General features: G+C 40.9%; 1 protein-coding gene across 11 annotated transcripts in view; it reads right to left on the reverse strand.

The window, feature by feature from the left end:
• The window catches only part of LOC120920819 (ryanodine receptor 3), a 692,572-nt gene that overhangs the window by 89,250 nt on the left and 578,733 nt on the right, over nt 1-24,589 (reverse strand). For all 11 annotated transcript variants that reach the window (XM_040333156.1, XM_040333154.1, XM_040333152.1 and 8 more), the window contains 3 exons: nt 14,936-15,040; nt 10,354-10,435; nt 2,461-3,779 (listed from right to left, as the gene is read on the reverse strand). In XM_040333156.1, the coding sequence (XP_040189090.1) occupies nt 2,461-3,779; nt 10,354-10,435; nt 14,936-15,040 (1,506 nt within the window). The remainder of the gene's footprint in view (nt 1-2,460; nt 3,780-10,353; nt 10,436-14,935; nt 15,041-24,589) is intronic.

The following is a 24,589-nucleotide window of genomic DNA, read 5'->3' on the forward strand; positions in this document are numbered from 1 at the left end:
ACCCAAGGCTGTGCCATGACTCTGAATCCATAAAGTAATTCATAGCTAATGAAATATGCTCAGGTTTGGAAAGTGCCAAAATGTGTGGTCCAGTGCCTGAAAATCACATTCCAGGGGCCTGGGTATGGCCTACAAAGTTACTGCTGAGGATCCGCTAATACAGAAAGATTAGCCCATAGAGATTAGCTCTAGGAGCTTGTAGAAGCTTGATTAAAGAAAAATAATAATATTGAATGAAAGCAAAAAATTACTATCAGAAAAATATAAAGCTCTTTGTCAATAGAGAAAAAAAGTCCTTTCTCCTAGAACACTAGAAAAAAAGAAAACAAAAAAAAAAACAGAGGCAAGATGGGAGTGGGAGGGTATATACCAGGCTGGTCACTGTTTTCTTGCTCGCCAGTGTCCAAATCCTTCTGTAGCCAGCAGTATAACCCAATTGCCTCTGAATCCCAATCCCATGGCCCTCAATGAATGAGAATGAAATATAACCATATGCATCATATCCCAATAACATTAGTATTACACAATCTTAAACAATAATTCACACACAGTTGTCCTTTACCAAAGGTATCACTAAAGTCAAGTGGCTGTGGTGAATACTAATTGTTTTTCATGCTCACAGAGGCCAATTTGATTGATCATTCAGTGTGAAGTAAATCATTATAGCCTTTCAAAAAATGCCTTTGTTTTACACTAAATAACAGCTTCCGTAATTATAAGTCAACGCATACTTATGATACATAGTGCTTCATAATACTGTGTTTGACTGTATATTACTTTACCATCAGCATTTAAAGCAGAAAGCATATCAACACATTATTTTTTTCACCAAACTAGCAAACAATATAACAGTTAAAAACAAATTACTAGTTATTTGTGTGAAAAGAGTAGACCAAAACACAACACAATACCAAGTAATTAGAAAAAGCAGGGTCTTTCTAAACAGTAATTGCTTTGTCTTCATTAGAGCCAACATGAACATCGTAGTTCTACATCAGATAACCATGGAATATTGTTGCAATAATATGACCTTGGCCTAGTTCCTTAATGTTTGTGACAGCCAGTAAGTTGGCTTTGTGATAATACTCCCCGAAGCCAAGACATTAATTGCAATTTATTTACAATAAACAAGCAAACAATAGAACTCGTGGCTATGCTAATTTTCATTCCCTGGACTAAGCATGTATGTGTACTTTTTCTGAAAGAGGGAAATGTTTATCATTATGGACAAAGGAAAACAAAGTGGTTCTCCTGTTCTATATGTACAGTAGCTTTTATTTTATGATTATGCCTTAGATACTGTAAAACTTAAAATGAAAATAGACATTTAATTTTGCCTTGAGGCAGCACAGCAGAGCATCTGCCAACTAGCAAGCATAACTAACAAGTAGGCCTGGTTCATTAATTCACTTAGACAAGATTGCCAGCTCCAACTACAAAGACAGTCTTGAAAGTGTACAAAAAAATATTGTATTCTAGGAATGATATACTCTAGGAACACAGCATTCCTAGATACTGTACATATATTATATCTTTGATTATTTACTAAAGGTAGCAGAAGAGACTCAAATGCTTCTATGAAAGCATCTAGAGCAGTGATTCTAAATTGGGGGTCAGGACCCCCTCGGGGTCGAATGATGATTTGCCAGGGGTCACCGAATCCTGGACTGTTCCTGAAGCCCAAACCGCTCTCCCAGCCTTTTTGTGGCCGCCTACACAGCCTCTTCGCAGCTGCCCATTCTGTTCACGGCATGGCTGGGGGGCAGAGACTACCGGTCAGCTGACTGGTGAGAATTGTGAAGTGGGAGGGGCTGGAGGATTTGCCATTAAAAGTCCCCACTACAGTTCTCAGATCAGCAGATGACCTTGGTCAAGAGCACTTGGCTGATCAGAACTCCCCCCAGGATTGCCACTCATCCCATCCCCCCCCCCCACCATGTAGTAAGGGAAGGAATAAAAATGGGGAATACATGGAAGGGAGAAAAAAAGAGGGGGTGGAACAAAGAAAAGGGAGAGAAATAATAGAAAAAACAAGAAAGACAGCTAGAAAGAGGGATGGGGGAAACAATAAATTAGGATAGGAAGAGATAAAAGGGAAAGAAAGGAGAACAAAGAGAGAGTGGTACAGCCTAAGATGTACCATAAGGGGTTTTAATACTATACAAGTGGAAGGGACTCAGGGAGCGCTAAATGTCCATGGGCTAGGGGGTGCAAATTACTTGTCTTGCCTTGGGTGCTGACAACCCATGCTACATTTTTTTTTTTACTGTTAGGGGTCCCTACAACTTGAGAAATTTAACAAGGGGTCATGGCACTAGAAAGGTTGAGAACCACTGATCTAGAGAGTCAATTTTAAAGCAATTTTAGGGACAACAAAAACAGTTTTTGCAACAAAAAAAAAAATAATTAATGGAAGTAACAATATAAGAAAAAAAAAAAAAGAAATTGTAATATACTTACAAGAGCCTTTCTTTGTTTGTGGACAGCACTTTCCAAGCTCGTTGTATTCTCTGTTCCTACATTCTCAGTGTAGTCACCTAGGCCAATTTCTGGACCATGCTTAGAGCCTTCCTTTTTGGCTTGTAAACCAAATATATCAGGCATATCAATCTCTCCTTTATCTCCTTTTACAAGATGGGCAAGTTCTGCTGATGAAGTGTGTTCAGGGGCATCTGCTTTTTCATTTTCCAGGACATCGTCGTGGATTCCAAACTGAGTGGGATCAGGCATGTCTCCTAATATTTTTGTAACTTTAATGTTTTTGGCCCCTTCAACTAAGCCACCTCCGAACACAGTGCTCCAAAGTATCTGGAATATTCCCCATACTATAGTAAACACAAATTGGAACAGACCAACAAATAGCGTCCAGAAAAATGAGAAGAAAACTTTCACTAATTCTTTAATTGTCATTTTTTTCACCTTCCTAAACTGTTTACTAACGTTCTTTAAAGTTAGCATTTTGAAGAAATCTGAAGTGTTTTTCCTAAGTGCTGTGCAAGCTACAATAAAAGCAGAAGAAGATTCCAAAGACTTTTCTTCCTCGTCTTCTTCACCAACTTCAAGCAGGTGATGAGGTTCCTCCTCTTCCTCTTCTTCAGGCCTATCAGCTGTGTCTGACTCAGAAATTTGAGACGCCAGCTGCATTTCAAAAATTGTGTCCTCACAGAAATTAACAAAAAGCTCCATTTTTTCCTGTTCTCCACCTTCATTGACCACATCAAAAATAAATTGTCTCTTGGATTCCTTGACTTGTGGCTTTTCCCACTGTGTCCGGCTTGACTCACTTATCTCAAAATATACTCTCTCTATTCTTTTTGCTCCGCCCATTATTTCAATACGACCCAAGTATGGAGAAAAGTAGTTCAGTACACTGTTTGCAGGATCCAACAAACACTGGAGTCGTGAATCATTTGGCATATGCTCAGAGAGATTAGTCAACAGAACAGCCACGTTAAATCCAATATCTTTAGCTGGTTCATGAAATCTGTCTACAAATTCAACATAGTTAAACATGTCATTTTCATCTGCTTCAGCACAAGAGAGAAGGAATTCAATTTCAGACTGTGCATATTGTTTTTGCCCCTCCATGGCTTTTTGGAACTCTTTTTTGGAGATAATACCTTTCCCCTCTGGGTCATACTCTTTAAATGCATCAGAGCTAGTTAGGTCTTTCAGCTTTAGGAACATGTCAAAGAACTTAAGTATCATTTCAACATTGCTGGAAGATTCTACAAGAGTGTCAACCATTTGTTTTCCAATAGTTCCATTAACTACGTTGCCTGCAAAATAAAATAAAAAAATGAAAATTATAAAGAGAATACAAATAATTATATGAGTATATTTAAAAAATATTTACATTTAAAATGTATGGCCCGGATTCACAGACACTGGCGCATAGTTATGCCGGCCTAGCGTATCGAATATACGCTACGCCCACGTAGCGCAGAGCGGCGAGCACAGTATTCACAAAGCACTTGCTCCCAAATCTACGCTGGGTTCCCTCGGCGCAAGTCGTCATAAGTGGCAGTGGGCATGAGCCATGCTAATGAGGCGTGACCCCATGTAAATGATGGGCCGAGCGCCATCAATATACGAATAACGAACCGCGCATGCGCCGGCTCATGGACGTATCTCGGTGCGCATGCTCAGAATCACGTCGGGACGAACGCCTAAGATACGTCGAATCACTGCCTACGACGTGAACGTAACCTACGCCCATCCCTATTCACGTACTTCTACGTAAACGACGTAAAATACGACGGCCGTTCCCTGGTCCATACCTTTGCATGAGTTGCGCCTCATAGATGGGGAATAATTATATGCCGGACGTAAGCCTTACGTAAACCACGTATATTAATGCGCCGGGCGCAAGTACGTTCGTGAATTGGCATATTCGATTCGTAAATCAATGGGAGCGCCCCTTGCGGCCAGTGTAAATATGCGCTCACGATACGACGGCGTAGGAAACTTACGTCGGTCGGATGAAGCTTAGTTTCAGGCGTATCTTGCTTTCAGAGTCAGGCGCATAGATACGACGGTGCATAGATAGACTTACGCGGCGTATCTCGAGATACGTCGGCGTAAGTGCTACGTGAATCCGGGCCTATATGTTTAAACGGTACCTTATGATAATTTGTGAATGGTATTAAATGCAAATATATAGTAAAAGTGTACATATCGCCAACACTTTTTTGTTTTATTTATGTATGTACTACTATGTTTGTCATATTGCACGCTGTATGTTATTTGCTGCTATTCCTGTCACAGAAGGAGGATGGCAATCTGAGTTTGGATCCTGGAGTGACACCAAGTAAGAACAATGATCTCTCTCCTCCTTTAGTCAGCCACACTCCCCTCACAGGTAGAACACATTTAACCCCTTGATTTTCCCCTAGTGTTAACCCCTTCCCTACCAGTGACATTTATACAGTAATCAGTGGCTATTTATAGCTCTGATCTCGGTATAAATGTCAATGGTTCAAAAAAGTGTCAAAAGTGCCCATTTTGTCCACCACAATGTCTCAGTCCCGATAAAAATCGCAGATCACCTCCATTACCAGTAAAAAAGTTATAATAATAAAAATGTCATAAATCTAGCCCCTATTTTGTAGACGCTATAACTTTTGCGCATAAATATGTAGAAGAATACATATCGACCTAAACTGATGAAGATTTTTTTTTTAAATTGGGGATATTTATTATAGCAAAAAGTACAAAGTATTGTGTTTTTTTTTCAAAATTGTCACTCTTTTTTTTGTTTATAGTGCAAAAAAATAAAAACCACAGAGGTGATCGAATATCACCAAAAGAAAGCTCTATTTGTGGGAAAAAAAAATTACATCCATTTTGTTTGGGTACAACATTGCACGGCCACGCAACTGTCTGTTAAAGCAACGCAGTGCAGTAATACAAAAAATGGCCTGGTCAGGAAGGAGGCAAATCCTTCCGGGACTGAAGTGGTTAACCACTTCCATACCGGGCCTATTCTGGCAATCCTCTCTTACATGTAAAAATCATCCTTTTTTGCTAGAAAATTACTCAGAACCCCAAATCATTATATATGTTTTTTTAGTAGACACCTAGGGAATAAAATGGCGGTCCTTGTAACTTTTTATCTCACATGATATTTGTGCAACAATTTTTCAAACGCGTTTTAAAAAAAAACAGTTTCATGAATTAAAAAAATAACAAAACAGTTAAATTAGCCCATTTTTTTTGTATAATGTGAAAGATGATGTTACACAGAGTAAACAGATACCCAACATGTCATGCTTTAAAATTGCGTGCACTTATGGAATGACGCCAAACTTCGGTACTTAAAAATCTCCATAGGCGACACGTTCATTTTTTTACAGGTTACCAGTTTAGAGTTACAGAGGAGCTATTTTTACACTTTCTTTTACATTTTATTTTTTGATCACTTTTATTTCTATTACAAGGAATGTAAAACTCCCTTGTAATAGGAATGGTTTGTGGCAGGTCCACTTTATGGAGAGATGCGGGGTCAATAAGACCCCACATTTCTCCTCCAGGCTGGAAAGCATGAGATCGAAAAAACAAATTAGATCTCATGCTTACCAGCCGCAATCGTGGCTTTGTTTACAACCGTGGCCTGGGTGTGACGTCACGGCCAGGCCTGCGACAGTCATAGAGATGACTGGTGACCATCTGAATACCAGAAATTTCTGTGGTCATCATCCAGCAGTGGCCAATTCTTTCTCTGGGTCCCGATGGCACGGGAGAGCGCAGAGAAGCATTGGATGGCGGCAGGGGGGTGTGTCCTCCCGATGCCTTTAAGAACGATCTAGCGGCAGAACTGCCACTATGATCATTCTTATGGTGCACAGAATCCCCGGCTGAAAACAAGGATATGTGAATGATGCCTGTAGCTGCAGGCATCATCCAGATATTCCCATATGAAGACCTTGGGCTGGAAGTGGTTAATAAATGTTTATCATGGAGTTGCACTAGGTTGGTGTGTCCTTCTCTTATTTATTTATTTTTTTAGTGCACAAGAGTAGTCCCTGTGGTAATACATCTGGGCCTCCGCAGATGTAATGTCCTGATAAAGAACCCTATAGTTGCCAACCCTCCCCTAGGTACCTGAGTAGGGAAACCTGTCTGTGTGTAGTTCCCTAATGCTCAGGTTATAAATAGATGGGATGTGGTTTTCTTGTTTGCTCTTCTGCTGGATAGCCCCCTGAGAGGGGACACTATTATCTGGGCTTTCTCCTTTGGGGGACTTCCCAATGATAGTTGTATAGAGTGTAGCATTCCATGGCTGGAGGAAGGAAAGGAACTGAAAGGAACTAGGTTACACCTGGCTCTGGGCACATGTCTTAGCTCTGTTCTCTATTTACTGCTCTCATCTAGCTACAGCTGCATTTAAAGACTTGTGTAACCTTATAAAAGTTATTCCTCACAATATGTGTTATGGTCTTCTTTAATTTTATCAATATGTTAGTAAAGAAGAAAAACCTTTGATCTCTTTACAGAGTTAGAAAATAATACTAACTCCCGGCTATGCCAGGGTGGGTTACCCTTAGGTTCATTTAGGGACTGTAGTCTCACTGTTTACCACTCTGTCTATGGTTGGAATCCTTGAGGGGGGGGGGTCTCGCAATAAAGACTACAAATAAAAAACTACAAGTTACATGTATTGGTGCCTGTTAGTTATTAGTTATTGTCACTGACCATGCATCCCATTATGTCACACATGGCTCTGGGAGCCCCACTGGGCAGATTTCCAGACCTTCCTGTCCTCGTCACTGCTCTGCAACGTGCCATCTGAGCAGAATACCCCTCCATCAGCTACTGTGTAAGTCTTGGACTCTGACTTAAGATTCTAGCCACCAGGAGGTTTGGCCTATTGTCTGACAAGATCAGGGGGGGGGGAATGGCCTACATGCCCAGGTTGTGGCCAGGTGTCAGTGAAGATTACCCCTTTGGCCTGCCAGCTGCTGAAACAGACACTAAAGCAAAGAGAGTCACAGGAGCTTTGGCTTGGGGATGTGGATGGATGACCAGAGTGAGGCTGTAGTAGTAAATTTCTGCTCTGCCATATACCTCATTTGGGGCTGAAGGGCATCTCCCTCTTTTGCTTTGGGGTTGAACTGCCCCTTGGGGGCTCGCTAGCCTCAGAAGACTTTAGCAGCTTCATGCATGTCTGTGGTCCCTAGGCCCAAAAAATAATATGTCCATCAGTGGGAGGACAATTATGGTATTCTCAACAGGGTTATAAAGCATACCGGTACCCATGTTAAAGTTTCCCCAAACTTCTTCCATGGCGGGATATTTGGGCTATGTCATAGCTCCATGGGAGAGTAGCAGACAGTCAAGCCCCTCTGCTTTGGGGGAATACACAGAAAAAAAACACAGTAGTGGAGGAGGGTGTGGTGTTGGCCGTGCCACCAAAAGAACAACAGAGGAACATGTTGCAAGCCCTGGGATGGGCCCGCCAGGATCAACTGTAGAACACAAGCTTGGTGCGCCTACGGAGGCCAAGATGCTGCTGAACCAGCCGGCTGACTACCACTACTTGAGGACATGCCCAGCAAGGGGCCAAAGAACTTTCTGCAGCTAGTGCTGTCAGAACCACAGCAGTGGCCACCATTTGAGACTAACCACAGTGCACAGGGCACTAGATGCTTATTTACCTCTCAGAAAGAGATAGAGCCTCCCTTGAGCAAGCTGTTCTATCTGCAATGGTCATTTTTACATTTTATAGCCATGGGATACGAGTCATCTCAGAAGAGCTGTTTGAACACTTGGAGGATGAATGCCAAGATCCAAACAATCAGGCAGCGTGAGAGCACAAAGGAGTGCTTCACTCACAATGCATGAGAAGGACCAAGAACCCTGTTATAAGAAACTTAAAATGTTATTGGAACCTACTCTTTGGGTGCCATATTCACAAAGATCACATGGAACTTTTGAGGCCCAGTGCAGAGGAAGTTATCCGGCCTGTGACCTGAAGAGGTCTTAAGACTGGTAAGGTTGCAAAGTATCTGGACCCTCAATTTTATTGTTGACACATGTTTGCCTAACCTGTGTATTAACTATATATTCCAAAGTTGGGCTACAGTCAATTGTTAATATGCTGTTATGCTGAATATGTTTTTCTTGTATTATCTGGAAAGCAGTCTCTGATAAATGGTAACATGTTTGGTACATTACTGTAGAATTGTATGTACAAGTTATGTTCTTCCTTTTCTGTTTTCACTGAGTCTCATAAATTGTAATGGGGTAGTCACTGTAAAACGTTCCTAAATTTTTTTGAGGGGAGAGAATAGGCCCCTAGGTGGAGGATTTTACAATTTTTCGCTGCTCTGGGATAGGGTGTAGGATAGGATGGTATGAAAACATACCTTATTTAACATGGGAAAAGTGTAGAAGAATGCAAGATAGAGTAAGAAACATACCAGTAGTCCCCAGAGCAATACCCCTGGACCTCCGTTAGATGTTGCCATATTGGAGGTCATGGGCCCTGATAGTGTTGAGAGCTCTTTAGTTGCTAGTTTGGCTCTGGGTAGCTGGGAAGGGAACCCCGCCTGTGCTTAGTACCTTAAGGGTCAGGTTATAAATGCATAGGGTATGGCTTGGCTTGTTGCCTGCTGTTCTGCTGGATTGTTCCCTGAGAGGGGACACTATTCTATGGGATGGGGCCTTGGATTAAGTGAGGATGTAGTCAACAGGGCATTGCCACTGTTGTGGCTCTGACAGCACAAGCAGCAGAAAAAAACAATTAAGGGAGAAAGCAGATGGACACCTCCTTGATGAAAATCTGTAATGTAGCATTGCTCTACTGGGCACAAGTTCCAGATCTACACTCTATTAACTACTCTCATCTAGTTACTACTGCATTTAGAGACTTTTGTAACCTTATTCGAGTTATGTGTCACCACATATGCTATTTTTGTCTCTATTCATATCATTCTATTAGCAAAAAAGAAAATCCTTTACGCTCAAGGTAATCTTCTCTACCAATAGTGAAAATAAATATCCACAAATGGGACAAATACAAACTTCACACAAGCACAAGTCTTCTCCCCTCCCAAAGAGTCCTCCAGCACATATGCAACGCACCCCCGCCCTTTGCTAGAGCTAGCTCTCTCTCCTCACATATCTGACCCCCCTTGATAGCTCTAGCTCTCTGTCCCCTGCCAAAGCATCCCCCTAGCACATATACCTCCCCCTCGCCAGCACAAGTCCTCTCCACTCCCAATGTATGTCCCACATATCTGAGCCCCTCCCCCCCGCTAGCTCTAGCCCTCTCCCCTCCCAAAGAATCCCACCAGCACACATCCACCCCCCCCATAAGCACTAGTCCTTTCCCCTCCCCTCCCAAAGACTCCCCCAGCACATATATAACTCCCCCCACCCCCCTGCTAGCACTTGCCCTCTCCCCAGGACATATCTGATCCCTGCATTTTGTACATTAAATATTTCCGACCCCTGCATTCTATGCATAGCACTCAAAATTCAGCCACACACACTGTTTGCTGTGGCACGCTATGCGACACATTACTGCTCTTTCTTTCAGGCCACCAAATGTGTCCCAGGTCTTTTACAATCTTATAGTATATACACCCCAAAAAGAAATGCTGCCGCTAAAGTGTTTAGGGTTGGCTTGAAGAAAAGGTGACAACCCTACATGTAGGTCAGTATAAAAAGCATGATTTACCCAGATAAAAGTGACAAAATAGTAATTTACACAATGCAATAATGGTAGAATGTTTACTTGTTGGTCCACTGTGTCTCCAATGATCCCAGGGAGAAACATGACTTACAGTTACTAAACTGAGTTTAAATAATATAATGTGTATATACATTAGAAGAGAATCTGTATCTTACCTTCTAGAAGAGAGAGTAGCATGACCACCATGTCTTGAAGGAGATCAAGGAGCTGTTTAAGCAGTTCAATCTGGCTAGAGTCCTAAAATTCACAATATAGTTTTATTAATAACTTATTCAATAAGCTCTACATTGCTTAAAATGATCTGCTCATGCAGCTAACCATCTTTACTTCTGTTCTGTCTGAAGGGCCAGTTCACATCTAAATTTCACAGGAACATGGTCCACATTCCTATGCGACTCAGTATGATGTGACTTTTAACCCATTTATTTGAATGGGCTAAAATTTCAATGGATTACACCAAAAGTAGTGCATGCTCAATTTAAAAAAAAATGCTGCACTGGATTGCATGGCACTGTTGTATCATGCAAACCGGAGCATGCAAATGCACTGTATTTGCGATCTGAGGGTTTGGGGTGTGAACAAGCATTACGATGAGAAGATATTACCATTGCAGCGCCAGAAGTTCTGAGGCAAGAATAAATTTTTCTCAAGGAAGGAGGAGGAACGAGGGGGTGGATTCCTGTCAAACCATCTTTACTGCTGTTCTGATTGACAGGCAACCCTGCAATGAAGATTGCTTCTGGATCAAGCTGCCTGCACAACGCAGGGCATACTTTGTTACAGGTAAGACTGAAGGTGTAGATATTTTATTTTAGCTAAACTTAACCACTGCAGTACCAGTGTGTTTCATCCCCTTTATTACAAGTCTGCTCTTCAGTTTTTAGCGCTTTGATACCTTGACTGACAATAGTGGATGAGTCGGACGTTCGGCTGTTCAAGGAAGATCCAGATTTTAAGGATGTTCAGCAGGAATTCCTCCTAGCAAACATCCCACAATGCATTGCTTGAACCCTCATTGGCCAAGGTCATGTACCTGACCTCTGGTCAATGTTGGTTTACAGTAAAACTGCAGTCCATTCACACTTTCCAAGCAGCCTTTTATCAATGTGTTTGTGGATTTAACACAAGTCAGGAACAGCTAACAATGGTTTAAAGGAAAGACAGGTTAGTGTAATGTGTTTTACGTATTGTGCTACATATATTCTACAGTTTAGTGCTTTACAGTATACAGTACTCCATGCTATGTACACCGATTAGCCACAACTTTATGATCACCCACCATACCATGACCACTGACCTAATGCTGAGTAGATCCCCCTTCTGCCTCCAAAGCAGACCTGACCCATTGAGACATGAGCTCCACAAACCTCTGGAGGTATACCATAGCATCTTGAACCAAGCCCTCAGTAGCAGATCCTTTAAGTCCTGTAAGTTGTGAGATGGGGCCCCGATTGATCAGACTTGTTTTTCCAGCACTTCCCAAATATGTTTAATTTAACTGAAATCTGGATAATTTGGAGGCAAAGTCAACACCTTGAATACATGTTCTTCCATTACTCTGTGGTCTAGTTCTGATGCTCACATGACCATTGTAAGCACCTTTGGCTGTTCACACGGGTCAACATGGGCACCCTGACAGGTCTGCGGCTGTGCAGCCTCATATGCAACAAACTGTGATCTACATTGTGTTCTGACACCTATTGGAACCAACATTAACTTTTTCAAAGTCGTTCAAATCCTTATGTTTGCCCGTTTTTTCTGTTTTCAACACATCAACTTTGGGAACAACATGTTCAGTTGCTGTCTCGAATATTTCACATATATTTCACCCACTTTCAGGTGCCATTGTAACAAGATCATCACTTATATTCCCTTTATCTGTCAGTGGTCCTAATGTTATGGCTGATCAGTGTATATAACTACAGTATATTGTGTGCTATACACAGTATATTCTATTGAAACTTTGCAGTGAATTGCAGTTTGGGTGGCTAGGGAGGGAGAGTGGAGTGTACATGAAGGATCATAAACTTATATGAAGTAGCAAAGGTGACTGTTAAAGAGGCCAGTTTGTTGTTTACACAAGGTTAAGGTTAATCTAAAGCCTATATGACGTCACTAACTGCATTACAACTGATCCACATAACTGTGTTTCCATGCTCTTTGATAATATCCCCTCCTGTTCCATGTACGGCTTTTATTTCCTATGACCTAGGTAGGCATATGGCAGAGCCCAGTCTGTTTAATTGCAGAATAATTAGACATATGACATGTCTAACATTAAAATAAGTGTTTAGACCATAGATCCTCAAACTACGGCCCTCCAGCTGTTGCAGAACTACATATCCCATCAGGCATTGTAAAACTTTGACATTCACAGACATGACTAGGCATGATGGAAATTGTAGTTCCTGAACACCTGGAGGGCCGTAGTTTGAAGACCCCTGGTTTAGACAGTGAATAGCCTTATAAATTTAAATGATAGTTCTGTTATTATTCAGGGCTTTTCCGGATTTCCTCAAAAAGCTCAGGTAATAAGCTTGGTATGAAAAGTTAGGGCCCTTTCACACGGGGCGGATCAGTAATGATCCGCCTCCGTGTGTCCGTAAAGCTCAGCGGGGATCCTCCGTAAAATCCGGCAGGCTGACAGGGCAGTCCCCTGCGCCCTGTCTTTCCTCCGCTCTCCCCTATGGGGGGATTGGATGAACACGATCCGCCAGACGAAAGAAAAATAGGATTTTCTTCTGTCCGAAAAATCTGAGCTTTGCGGAGGTGGGTGATTACGGGTGTCAGCGGATGGTCATCCGCTGACACCTGCAATCACATAGGGACCAATGTATGTCCCGTTTTCATCCGCAACTAATGGATGAAAATACGGACATACGGTCCGCACATGTGAAAGGGGCCTTACAGGAAACATTTGTGATTTCAGTAACAGTATGCTTTGTACAATAATTTTCATGAATCAAGCTTATTCTTTTATTAAATAAAAATTCACTGAACAATTGTTGCTAAATCTTTGTGAAACTGTTCATTATGATGGTAATTGATGGCAGACAAGCATTAGATGCAGGCAATACAGAATTGTTTCACCTGTATGCACGTTAATCCCACTTGGACCTTAAAGAACAACTTAACACAAAATTAATTTCTTCTCAAGTGAGATGAAGCTTAATCTCCGCTAGGTTTTTACTGTCTAGAATGTGGGCAAGGGGATCTCTTTTCACCACCCAGAATGTCTGTATCAGGCTGAAAACCAAGTTACCTTAGATATTAGTCTAAAAAGGGTTGTCTATTTCTGAAAATATTGCACATACATAGACTTGTAGAAAGGAACCACAGCCTGATAATATAATTTGCTTCTATCTACTGAGGATGACAACCAACCACCCCCCCCCCCAACCACCCTTTTTGAAAAAAAATATTTTGGGTTGAGCAGCTTAAATTGCCATATTTTCAGCTAGACACCTAATGCCGCGTACACACAGAATTCCATCGGAGAAAAATAGAACATGTTCTATATCTGAAATCTGATGGAATTCATCGGAATTTCAGTTGAACAAACTCTGATGGGGCTACACACGATCTGAATATACGATGGAAAAAGTCCATCTGACTTTTTTCATCAGAAATTCCTATCGTGTGTACAAGGCATTACAGTTGTATTTAATGTAATATAACTAATGCCTTTAAAACATGTGCAACAAAAATATATTTGTAAAAACTTAATTGTTTTTAAATTCAACATGACTTTTCTTGTGAATGCAACATTATATGTCAAGAGGTCTGTAACTGCATTCTTGTCAAGAGGTCTGTACGCATAAGCTAAATACGCAAAATCCAAATACAGAAACCCTTATAATGAAAAGAACATATTAGCGTCTTCAGGGAACATGTTTCCCATGGGAGACTCTTTAAGCTGAGCTGCCGTATATAAGGGTCATTAACGGTCATGAGGAAGATGCGAACCAGAGAGTTGTTTTCTTTTAAATTGCAATTACTTAACAAGACACATATACTGATCCCAATTAGCAGCCTATGTACCACTAAATAGACCCATATGAGGGAGATAAATTCTGCCAAGTCATCAGCTGAATAGTCGATTAACAGATAATTTCTTGAATATGATTTTCATGTCAATAAGTATTCACTTCAGGATACATTTGTCAGACTTCAAGGAAATATTGTTTTTTCAATTGTATGTAATCATTTATGTAGCTCACATATATACTCAACACAGATTAGAAACTTAAATTAAATGTTGTTTTTTTTTTTCAAAAGCAAGAATTAGCCATTACATTTAGCAGATTTGAGCTTCCTAGCATGGATTCTATCCAATTATGTGATTTGATAACACAACGAGCATTAGAGATTAAGTCACATGATATAACAATAATAATTCAACTCTACTTTATATGAATAGACAGAGTGCTAGTGACATCCCAACTGGCTTTCACCATCTCCTTCCTGTAAACACATGAACATTTGTAGCCTGTTTGTGCTTATAGTCCACTGCATACACTAGGAGAAGGGAGAGGATGTCACTTTTATTGTAATAAATAAAAAAGTGAAGGTCAAATATGCCTATATTACTCCAAACATAATTCTCATAATATGAATGGGTGGCTATCGCAAACATTGCATATGCAAGACATTTTTCTTCATTTTGAGGCACATAAAACTATAATAAAAATTAAAAGCTACAACAGCAATATTACATATTTGAAATAAGATTATTACCTGTGACAATTTCATTTGCATGTTTGCAAAGACATGGAGAAAACCAACCACAGCATCCCATAGCCTACTGTGTGCCAAACTCTGCTGGTTCCCTATGCATGGGCCCTAGAAACAGAAGTCACGTGTTACATTATAGTTTTAGTTCAACTGGAACAGATCAAGATATTATTAATAAAAAAGCAGGAAACAGAAAGCAACCTGATCCCATAGCCATTATTTTGTGCTGTATACTGATCGAGTGAAAAAAAAATATTACACATACAGTCACTCTTTATTATTGTCACCTTGATGGTGTTTTTCTGACAGTTGCATAATATCCATAACTCCTAATATCCAACATACACCTGCAGGGTTCTTAACATTTTCAGTTATTATAGAGCTAACATTAGGAGAATCAAATATATGCCATGGGAACATATAAATGTTCTATAAAGTTGTTATATGGTGTATTTTGGGAGGTGGGCAATAAAAATTTCGGAGGTATTTTCCAATAATGTTAAAGGCATCCACTGCTAAAAACATGCTGGGGAATGCAATAAAATTCTAACAAGAATTTTCCGGCAGTAATTTAATTAATTCAGGCAAGCATTTTCTCCAGTGCCAGTAACATTAAAGCCATGTGCAAATTCTGGTAGTTCCAACTACCACCACTTTAAGAATTTGTTGCTGCGACAGCAAAAGGTCCATAAAGCAGAACCTAACTGTATTGGAGCACTCCAAGCCGAGACAATTTTTTTTATATTTAAAGCAAGTCATATTATTTATTGAGCATTTACTTCCTGGAATCCATCTGCCCTTAGCTTGGACATGCAGACAGGAAGGTGTACTTAGCTGAGAAAACCCCTCCTCCCCTTCTCTAGATGAAAAAGCAACTGCCTATGAAGACTTGTGAGATGTATGACATCCTTTTGGACTAGGCTTGGAAACCAGGAAGGAATTGAAGACATTTAAAAAAAAGCTAAAACAAGTAAATTGTATATACCTACCTACCTATTTACTAAAACTATGAGCATAAGGATTACAAGTAGTTAATGTTGATTAAAAGAATCAAGTTCAACTTTAAAGAATTACCATTAATTTTTAGATTTGGTAATTAACCAGATCTGAGCTGGACTACAGAGGCAAACCAGTAAAGTGGGCTGTGAATGTGTCAGGGAATCTATCATGTACAGTATGTGTCAGCTTCCTGCACAGGGCTCTATCCCTTCCTCCCTTCCGCTGTCAGCCAGGAGATTCCCAAGGTGAAAGCTAAATGTAAACGGAGAGGCTGGGGATACAGGCAATGTCATACTCAAATAAGGCAATGTCATTATTATGAAATGACTTGTCAATGGGTGGACTGAATATAGGCCATGGATCTACCCATCCCAGTGTGGTGTCACTCAAAAGTAAAGTGAACCTAATGGGTCAGGTCTCTTGATTCCTCATCAGGCTCCACCCACTCCTAGTACAAAACTCTAAAATTCTTCTTTACAGTACAGGACACAGGCATATTATTCATACACCATGAGATGTGCCCAAGCAACCAATACAACGGACAGTTTGATGAGCATGTCCTGATACTGCAGAGTCCTTTTTGCAGTAACATTCAAAGGTAATGAGTTTATTCAAAATCAGAGGGAGGCCTGACCGACTTTATGAAAATGTGGTTGTAGCAAAACGTTTCTGATGCTGGCAGATGAAAACCCTGGCATAGCACAGAAAAAGCACACATACCAGCGGAGTTAGCTAAATAGTACAGTTTTGTAAGATGAAGTGTTTCCCAGTGTCTGAAGGAAGCTGGGGATACATAAGTCGGCTGGAACAAAGGCTTCTGTAAAAAGGATTGGGCGGGCGGGGTAGGGTTGAGTAAATAAAAATATAAAAACATTGTTGCAACATTTGTAGATAATGTAGGGGTACTTGGACTTAGAGCATTCAAAAAAGATAAAAAACCTTTAGGATGAGTATAATTTTTCCCAACCTGATTTTTTCCAAAACATGATATATGTAAATAGGACCATTGTGTCATGAGGACGGATAGTTTGGTTAAAGAAAACATTTAAGACTGTCTTGAATGTTCAATCAGCAGAATCTTTGAAAAAAGATACATCTTGAATAAGTACAGTCAGATGCTTGTTAAGGACAGAAATAGCAGGATCAACCACAGGAATAGCCCACTCTTTATTCCATTGGACAGAGTTCATCAACAATTCTTATGGGAGTGAATATCCCTTCAGGAGTGACCCAGCAGTCATAGACTGCACATTCTATCTGTTCTTGAATGATTTTCAAGTTTTTGTAGGTCTCTTTGTGCTCAAAGGGGCATGGTGAGATGGAGGAGAGTCAATCTGCACAATGCCGCTTTTAAATGTTATCAAGCACATTGGGTGAAGCTCCCTCTTCAGTATAGTGTCAATGTGGGGGAGAAAAATCTTCCACAGTTTCCTCCAATGCTGCCTTAACCTCCTCTTCGTTCCCCTGTGCGTCCTCTACTTTAGGTATGGCATATTAAAATTTAACTCTAGCTGAGAGTAGGAGAAGAGGTGGGGCATTTCTGAGCCTTGGAAAAGATGGCTGTATTAAAGGAGTAATCTGTCCAAGAAAATGTGACACAGATGCAAAACATTCTGCTTTTATCAAGTAGGTTGCTTGTTTTGGGTTTGAAATAGAGCTAAAATTAGATACTGAGGGCAAAACCAGTTATTGCTCTGGTGCAGGGGGCACATTGTTAATTTGAGGTTGAGTCTTGTGCACCTGCAGAGTGAATATTCACCTCTTGTTTTAAAATTGGCTCACTTTCGCCTGGTCTCTGCCATAGCTACAAGTGTGGGTTATGCCCTATGGGATACTCATAGAGTACAGTGTGGAAAACAGGGTAGGCCAGATTTGCGTAGAATCGCGGCGGCGTAACGTATCGTATATACGTTACACCGCCGCAAGTTTTCATCGCAAGTGCCTGATTCACCAAGCACTTGCGTGAAAACTTACGCCGGCGGCCTCCGGCGTAAGCCCGCGTAATTCAAAGGGGAGTGTGCCATTTAAATTAGGCGCGCTCCCGCGCCGGACCTACTGCGCATGCTCCGTTTTGAAATTCCCGCCGTGCTTTGCGCGAAGTGATGTCATTTTTTCGAACGGCGACGTGCGTAGCGTACTTTCGTATTCCCGGACGTCTTACGCAAGAAATTTTTTTTTTGAAATTCGACGCGGGAACGACGGCCATACTTTAACATGGGCTGTGTAAAGTTAGGGCAGGTAAAACGACGACTAACTTTGCGACGGGAAACTAGACTAGCAACGACGTAACGAACGCAAAAAAACGTTGTGGATCGCCGTAAAACTTCATTTGCATACCCGACGCTGGAATACGACGCAAACTCCACCCAGCGGCGGCCGAGGTACTGCATCCTAAGATCCGACGGTGTAAGACAATTACACCTGTCGGATCTCAGGGCTATCTATGCGTAACTGATTCTATGAATCAGTCGCATAGATACTCTGAGAGATACGACGGCGTTTCAGACAAACGCCGTCGTATCTCTTCTGTGAATCTGGCCCGGTGTGTCTGGAAGGAATATGTGATAACCCAGGTATAGACTATCCTGCAATGAATATGTGTGGTTCACCTCACAATTTTCATCATCTAGAATGTGCAGGGCGGACCAGGTTGGTACATGTAAATTTGCAGCCAGAATCTGATCCATCTCACTTTGAGTTGCGAGACTTCTGGTTCCCCACTGTTGGTTGATGTAAGCAACTGCAGTGGTGTTTTCTGAATTAATCCTGATTGGATGACTCTGTAGTTGAAAGGTCCAGCATTGAAGAGATAACCGAATCACTCAGAATGTTACAAACTTCCTCCAGTGATCCTTGTATCAAGAGAGAATCCACAAGTCCTTCACAGCTCCCTAGGCTGGCAATAATCATGAGGAACTTCCAGAACAAGAGCAAAAAGGACTTTCCTGATTTCAGACTATGTATGTAATCCACTGAGCAAGGGCAAGCCAGCTCCTGGGTCATAGGTGAATGTGCTTGTCCAAAGACCATGGCTTCCTCTGCCACAGCCAAAATGTCGAGTTTCAACAATCCAAAGTGAAATTGGGCAAAAGAGACTGGCACGAAGGGGGCCAACATTCTTAAATGCCCAAACATATGAGTGAAGGGTTGGAAGCTTGTACTTGGAGGGAAAATCTTGGATAGGAAGATGTTTTGGAGAAGTACCAGATACTCCAAGTGATAATTAAATACCAGTGCAGATTTCTGGAGGATTTATTAGGCTGTGCATTTTTTCATGGACCCAGAATATTAACATTAGGTAAAGTTGGCTGTTTCAGGTCTGTACCAGGTCTAGGCTGTGCAGACCGCAACAATAACAGCTCAATAACAAGACTCAACCTCAAATTAACAATGTGCCCCCTGCACCAGAGCAATAACTGGTTTTGCCCTCAGCATCTAATTTTAGCTCTATTTCAAACCCAAAACAAGCAACCTACTTGATAAAAGCAGAATGTGTTGCATCTGTGTCACATTTTCTTGGACAGATTACTCCTTTAATACAGCCATCTTTTCCAAGGCTCAGAAATGCCCCACCTCTTCTCCTACTCTCAGCTAGAGCTAAATTTTAATATGCCATACCTAAAGTAGAGGACGCACAGGGGAACGAAGAGGAGGTTAAGGCAGCATTGGAGGAAACTGTGGAAGATTTTTCTCCCCCTCATTGACACTATACTGAAGAGGGAGCTTCACCCAATGTGCTTGATAACATTTAAAAGCGGCATTGTGCAGATTGACTCTCCTCCATCTCACCATGCTCCTTTGAGCACAAAGAGACCTACAAAAACTTAAAAATCATTCATGAACAGATAGAATGTGCAGTCTATGACTGCTGGGTCACTCCTGAAGGGATATTTACTCCCATAAGAATTTTTGATGAACTCTGTCCAATGGAATAAAGAGTGGGCTATTCCTGTGGTTGATCCTGCTATTTCTGTCCTTAACAAGCATCTGAGTGTACTGATTCAAGATGTTCCTTTTTTCAAAGATTCTGCTGATTGAACATTCAAGACAGTCTTAAATGTTTTCTTTAACCAAACTATCCGTCCTCATAACTTTGCACCGGACGTAAGACTTTACGTGCACTGCATCGGACGGACGTACGTTCGTGAATCGGTGTATCTCCCTCATTTGCATATGTGAATAGAAAATCAACGGGTGCGCCAAATACGTCCAGCGTAAATATGCGCCCATGATACGCCGGCGTAGGAAAGTTACGTCGGTCGGATGAAGCCTATTTTCAGGCGTATCTTGGTTTCAAAGTCTGGCGCATAGATACGACAGCGCATATTTACACTTACGCGGCGTATCTGTAGATACGTCGGCGTAAGTGCTTTGTGAATCCGGGCCTTTGTTAGCGTACGTGTCCATGCACACATGGACATTTTTTAGCATTAATGACCAGTGGAAATTATGGGCTTTTTTCTGAATGCCCGAAAATCACGTTCAAAGTGCCGTTTTTTGGTGGGAAAAGGCGCTAACAAGCACAAAACGCTGAAAAACGCTGATAAACGCTCAAAAACGCAGTTTGCCAGTGTTTTTTTTATCCATTGAAAAAATAAAAACGCTACACTGAAAAATGCTAATAATCGCTATTGCAAAAACGCAAAAAAACGTTGAAATGGCTCCCTGCAAAGCTACTGGCATTATTTGTAGCTTTTTTTAGCTTCCAGTGTGCATGGAGCCTTAAAGTATGTCAAATGCAGGTCAGAAGGTGGCCAGCAAAAAGTCAAATGCACCTATCTATGCATCAATTAATTCTGAAAGATCTCAAACTAGTATCAAATGTATGCCATTGATACACGCTCAAAGCCTGGTGACACAGGCTCTTACTTTTTCTTATCACAGAGTGTACATTTCACAGTAGACCCATTGACTAGTTCAGAGGACTTAATTAGAGTCTCTCTAGGAACATTATAAAGATAGGCCTGGACTTTATTGCCATGGCAGGCTTATATCTTTTAGGTGACATGGACATACTGTACAGTTGAATCCCTCAGGAACAGTTTGCACCTGAAGAGAAGTCGATGTATAACAAAGGTAAAACAAATGTTTAGTTTCAGACATAATTGAGATAGATTAGAACACCTATTAGGTTATTATTGCTGTCTGTCTCCCTGTTCACTCTTTCTTCTCTATGTGTCCGGTTACCGTTATCGTTGAAAGTGAAAGTAAAAAAAAAAAAACGTTGGGTTGTCCCAAGAAGAGTAATAGAGGGTAAATCTTTCAATAGGGACACTAGTTCCAGTGACCTGGCGTGGCCCCAATGAATTCCATAATTTTGCAGGGATTTCCTGTCAATTCTTGTTTGGCTATGGGACAGGAAGTAACGGGAAATCTCCACACATATGGCGACAAATCTGATAGGGTGATAAGCCTTCCTTACTGTATCCAAAATGAAAATAAAAATAAAAAAGTTTTGCCTATAGTTCTACTTTAACCTAAGCACTACGCATTGTATGTGGTACTGGTGAGTCTGCTAAATAACAAATGCAATGGTGCTTCTAAACAAGTTTACTATTATTATTTAAAAATTACAACAAATGTTACAGAATTTGCAAATGGGTGTTTTCCTGGCAGCTGTCCTTGTGGGTGAAGACATCTCTCTTTTTTTTTTATCTGCAGCCATGAGATCTGGCACACACACCAAAGTATAGTTTAGACTACCAGAAATTGGCTTTCACAGAATTCTCTTACAGATCTTTATTGATGCTTACAATCTGCACAGGAGCAGGGCTGTGTTTATGCTTTGCCCATTGCACATCACAGCCACATCTTTGTACAGCACTGAAAGCAAATTCTTTTATGAAATACTAAGCCCCCAATTTTAGCTGATAAAGGAGCTAGAAACACATCTCTATTTCTGCATAAAAAGAGATAATTTACTTTTATGAAAGTTGTTTTCAATAGTTGCCCCTCATCTACAGAATTTTCTAAATTATTTAGTTCACATTTTATTATAAAAAAAATATGAAGTGGCACATTACATGGAAATACTAGGAAAACAGTAAATACAATTTATATAGTAAATTTAAAGTGATTTTTTTTTTTTAAATAACAAACATGTTATACTTGCCTGCCCTCTGCAGTGGTTTTGCACAGAGCAGCCCGATCCTCTTCTTTTCGGGTCCCCTGCCGTCACTCCAGACTCCTCCAACTCAAGCAGTGCACCCAGAGAAAGCTGCTTGCCCTGTGATTGACAGCAGTGGGAGACAATGGGTTCCCGCTGCTGTCTCAGCCAATGAGGAGGGAGAGTCTTCACACAGCTGAGATCGGAGGGGGCTCAGGTAATGATTGGGTGGCTGGGGGGGGGCAATGAACACAAAAGGTTTTTTACCTTTGTGCGTACAATGAATAAAGGTAAAAAAAACTTCAGCCTTTAGAACCACTCTAAAGTTTGTGGTGGGGGGATTTCCTAAAACTGGAGCAGACAGAATCTGGAGCAGCTGTGAGTGAGTGAGTGAGTGAGAAACTTATATAGCGCAGCACATGCGAACTGAATCGCCTCAGGGCGCTGTACATGGCAATCAATCAACTTCTATCTTTGGCTTCTTTAGTTAAAGGGGTTGTAAAGGTACAATTTTTTTTCCTAAATATCTTCCTTTACCTTAGTGCAGTCCTCCTTCACTTAACTCATCCTTCGATTTTGCTTTTAAATGTCCTTATTTCTTCTGAGAAATCCTTGCTTCCTGTTCATCTGTCTGTAACTCCACACAGTAATGCAAGGTATTCTCCCTGGTGTGGAGTGTCATGCTCGCCCCCTCCCTTGGACTGCAGGAGAGTCAGGACGCCCACTAACACACAGCTCCTTTCTCTATCTGCAACATACAGAGCTCTCCTGTAGTCCAAGGGAGGGGGCGAGCATGACACTCCACACCAGGGAGAAAGCCTCGCATTACTGTGTGGAGTTACAGACAGAAGAACAGGAAGCAAGGATTTCTCAGAAGAAATAAGGACATTTAAAAGCAAAATCAAAGGATGAGGTAAGTGAAGGAGGACTGCACTAAGGTAAAGGAAGCTATTTAGGAAAAAAAAATTGTACCTTTACAACAACTTTAAGCTATGAATATGAAACATAGACGCTGTTTGGTTGCCATGCACATCTGCTCCAGATTCTGGCTGCTCCAGTCTTAGGCCGGCCATACAGAGAGCAAACTTCTTTCCTGCAACCATGGGTCATCCTTGTCGAGTACCATTTTGTATAGTAAAACTTGTTGGCAACGATCCATTAATCCTTATTCTAGCCTCAGGATTAGTAAATAATGCCAGAATCTTATGAAGTATATTTGGGCCCAGACCTATTTGCATCAATGATTGTTTTAAAAAGGGCCATCCAATCCGATCAAAAGCCTTCTCTGCATCAACTGAATAGAGACATACTGGTATTTTGGCTGTTTGAGCAAAATTCATTAATAGAAAAGTTTTTATAGTATTATCACATGCTTCTCTACCTTGTATAAAACCCGCCTGGTCTGAATGTACCAGGTTTGGGAGAAGGGGTTGGAGACGTAGCACAATCAATTTAGCATAGATTTTTAGGTCTATCCCAATTAGCGAAATCGGGCGATAACTGGAACATAATGTTAGATCTTTTTCTGGTTTTGGAATCAGAGTGATATGAGCTTCTAATGTCTGAGTTGGAAATTGATTCCTAGAGGAAATAGAATTATATACTTGAAGCAAAAATGGAGATAGGTACTCTTTATAAGTTTTGTAAAATTTTGGGGTGAATCCATCTGGACCTGGACTCTTTCCTGATGGAATATCAGCAATCACATCCAGTAGTTCCTCAAGTTGAAAGGGACAATCTAAAGATTTTCTTTTATCGTCATCTAATAATGGGATAGTAGTTTCCTGTACGTATTCTTCAATATGTTGGTTGGCTCCCACTGCATCCTCCAAGGATGGAGATGGAGCCAAGTTATAGAGGCCTGAGAAATAGTCTCTAAAAGTTTGTTGAAGGGATTGTGGGTCTGATGTAATTTCCCCAGATGACTTTTTTATACTAGGTATAAAGGTCTGGGAAGAACAGGGATGCAGTGTTCGTGATAATAGTCTCCCACATTTGTCACCAAATCTGTATCTGTTCAGGGCTCTTCTTCGTTGGTATAAGTTATGGGATATTTCAAAAAGCTGCAAAAGAGATGCCCTGGTGGACGATATATTAGCTAATATTTCTGCACAATGACTGGTTTTATGTAAAGTTCCTAGAGAGTGAAGTTTTGATAAAGTATTTTGAATAATTATGGATTTTTCTTTTTTAAGGCGCGAACCATGTTGAATAAACAGCCCCCTTAGTACTGCCTTTAGAGCTTCCCATTTTAAAGGGAGTGCTGTTTCGTCCTTAGCATGGTCAGAAATGAAATTCCTAATCGCTTCTATGATTGCCTTATGACAGATTGAATCTGACATAAGTGTATCATTCAGATGCCATGACCAATTGTGAAGCTCTGGTGATCTCCATGCCAAGGGGGTTAAGAATAATGATGGCCAGAAAAAATATTGACACTTTGTGTTGCGTTATTTTGAGAGGATAGCAAATTTACACTGTTATACAAGCTGTACACTCACTACTTTACATTGTAGCAAAGTGTAATTTTTTCAGTGTTGTCACATGAAAAG

This window comes from Rana temporaria, chromosome 13 (genome assembly GCF_905171775.1).
Source record: "Rana temporaria chromosome 13, aRanTem1.1, whole genome shotgun sequence".
Taxonomy (NCBI): Eukaryota; Metazoa; Chordata; class Amphibia; order Anura; family Ranidae; genus Rana; species Rana temporaria.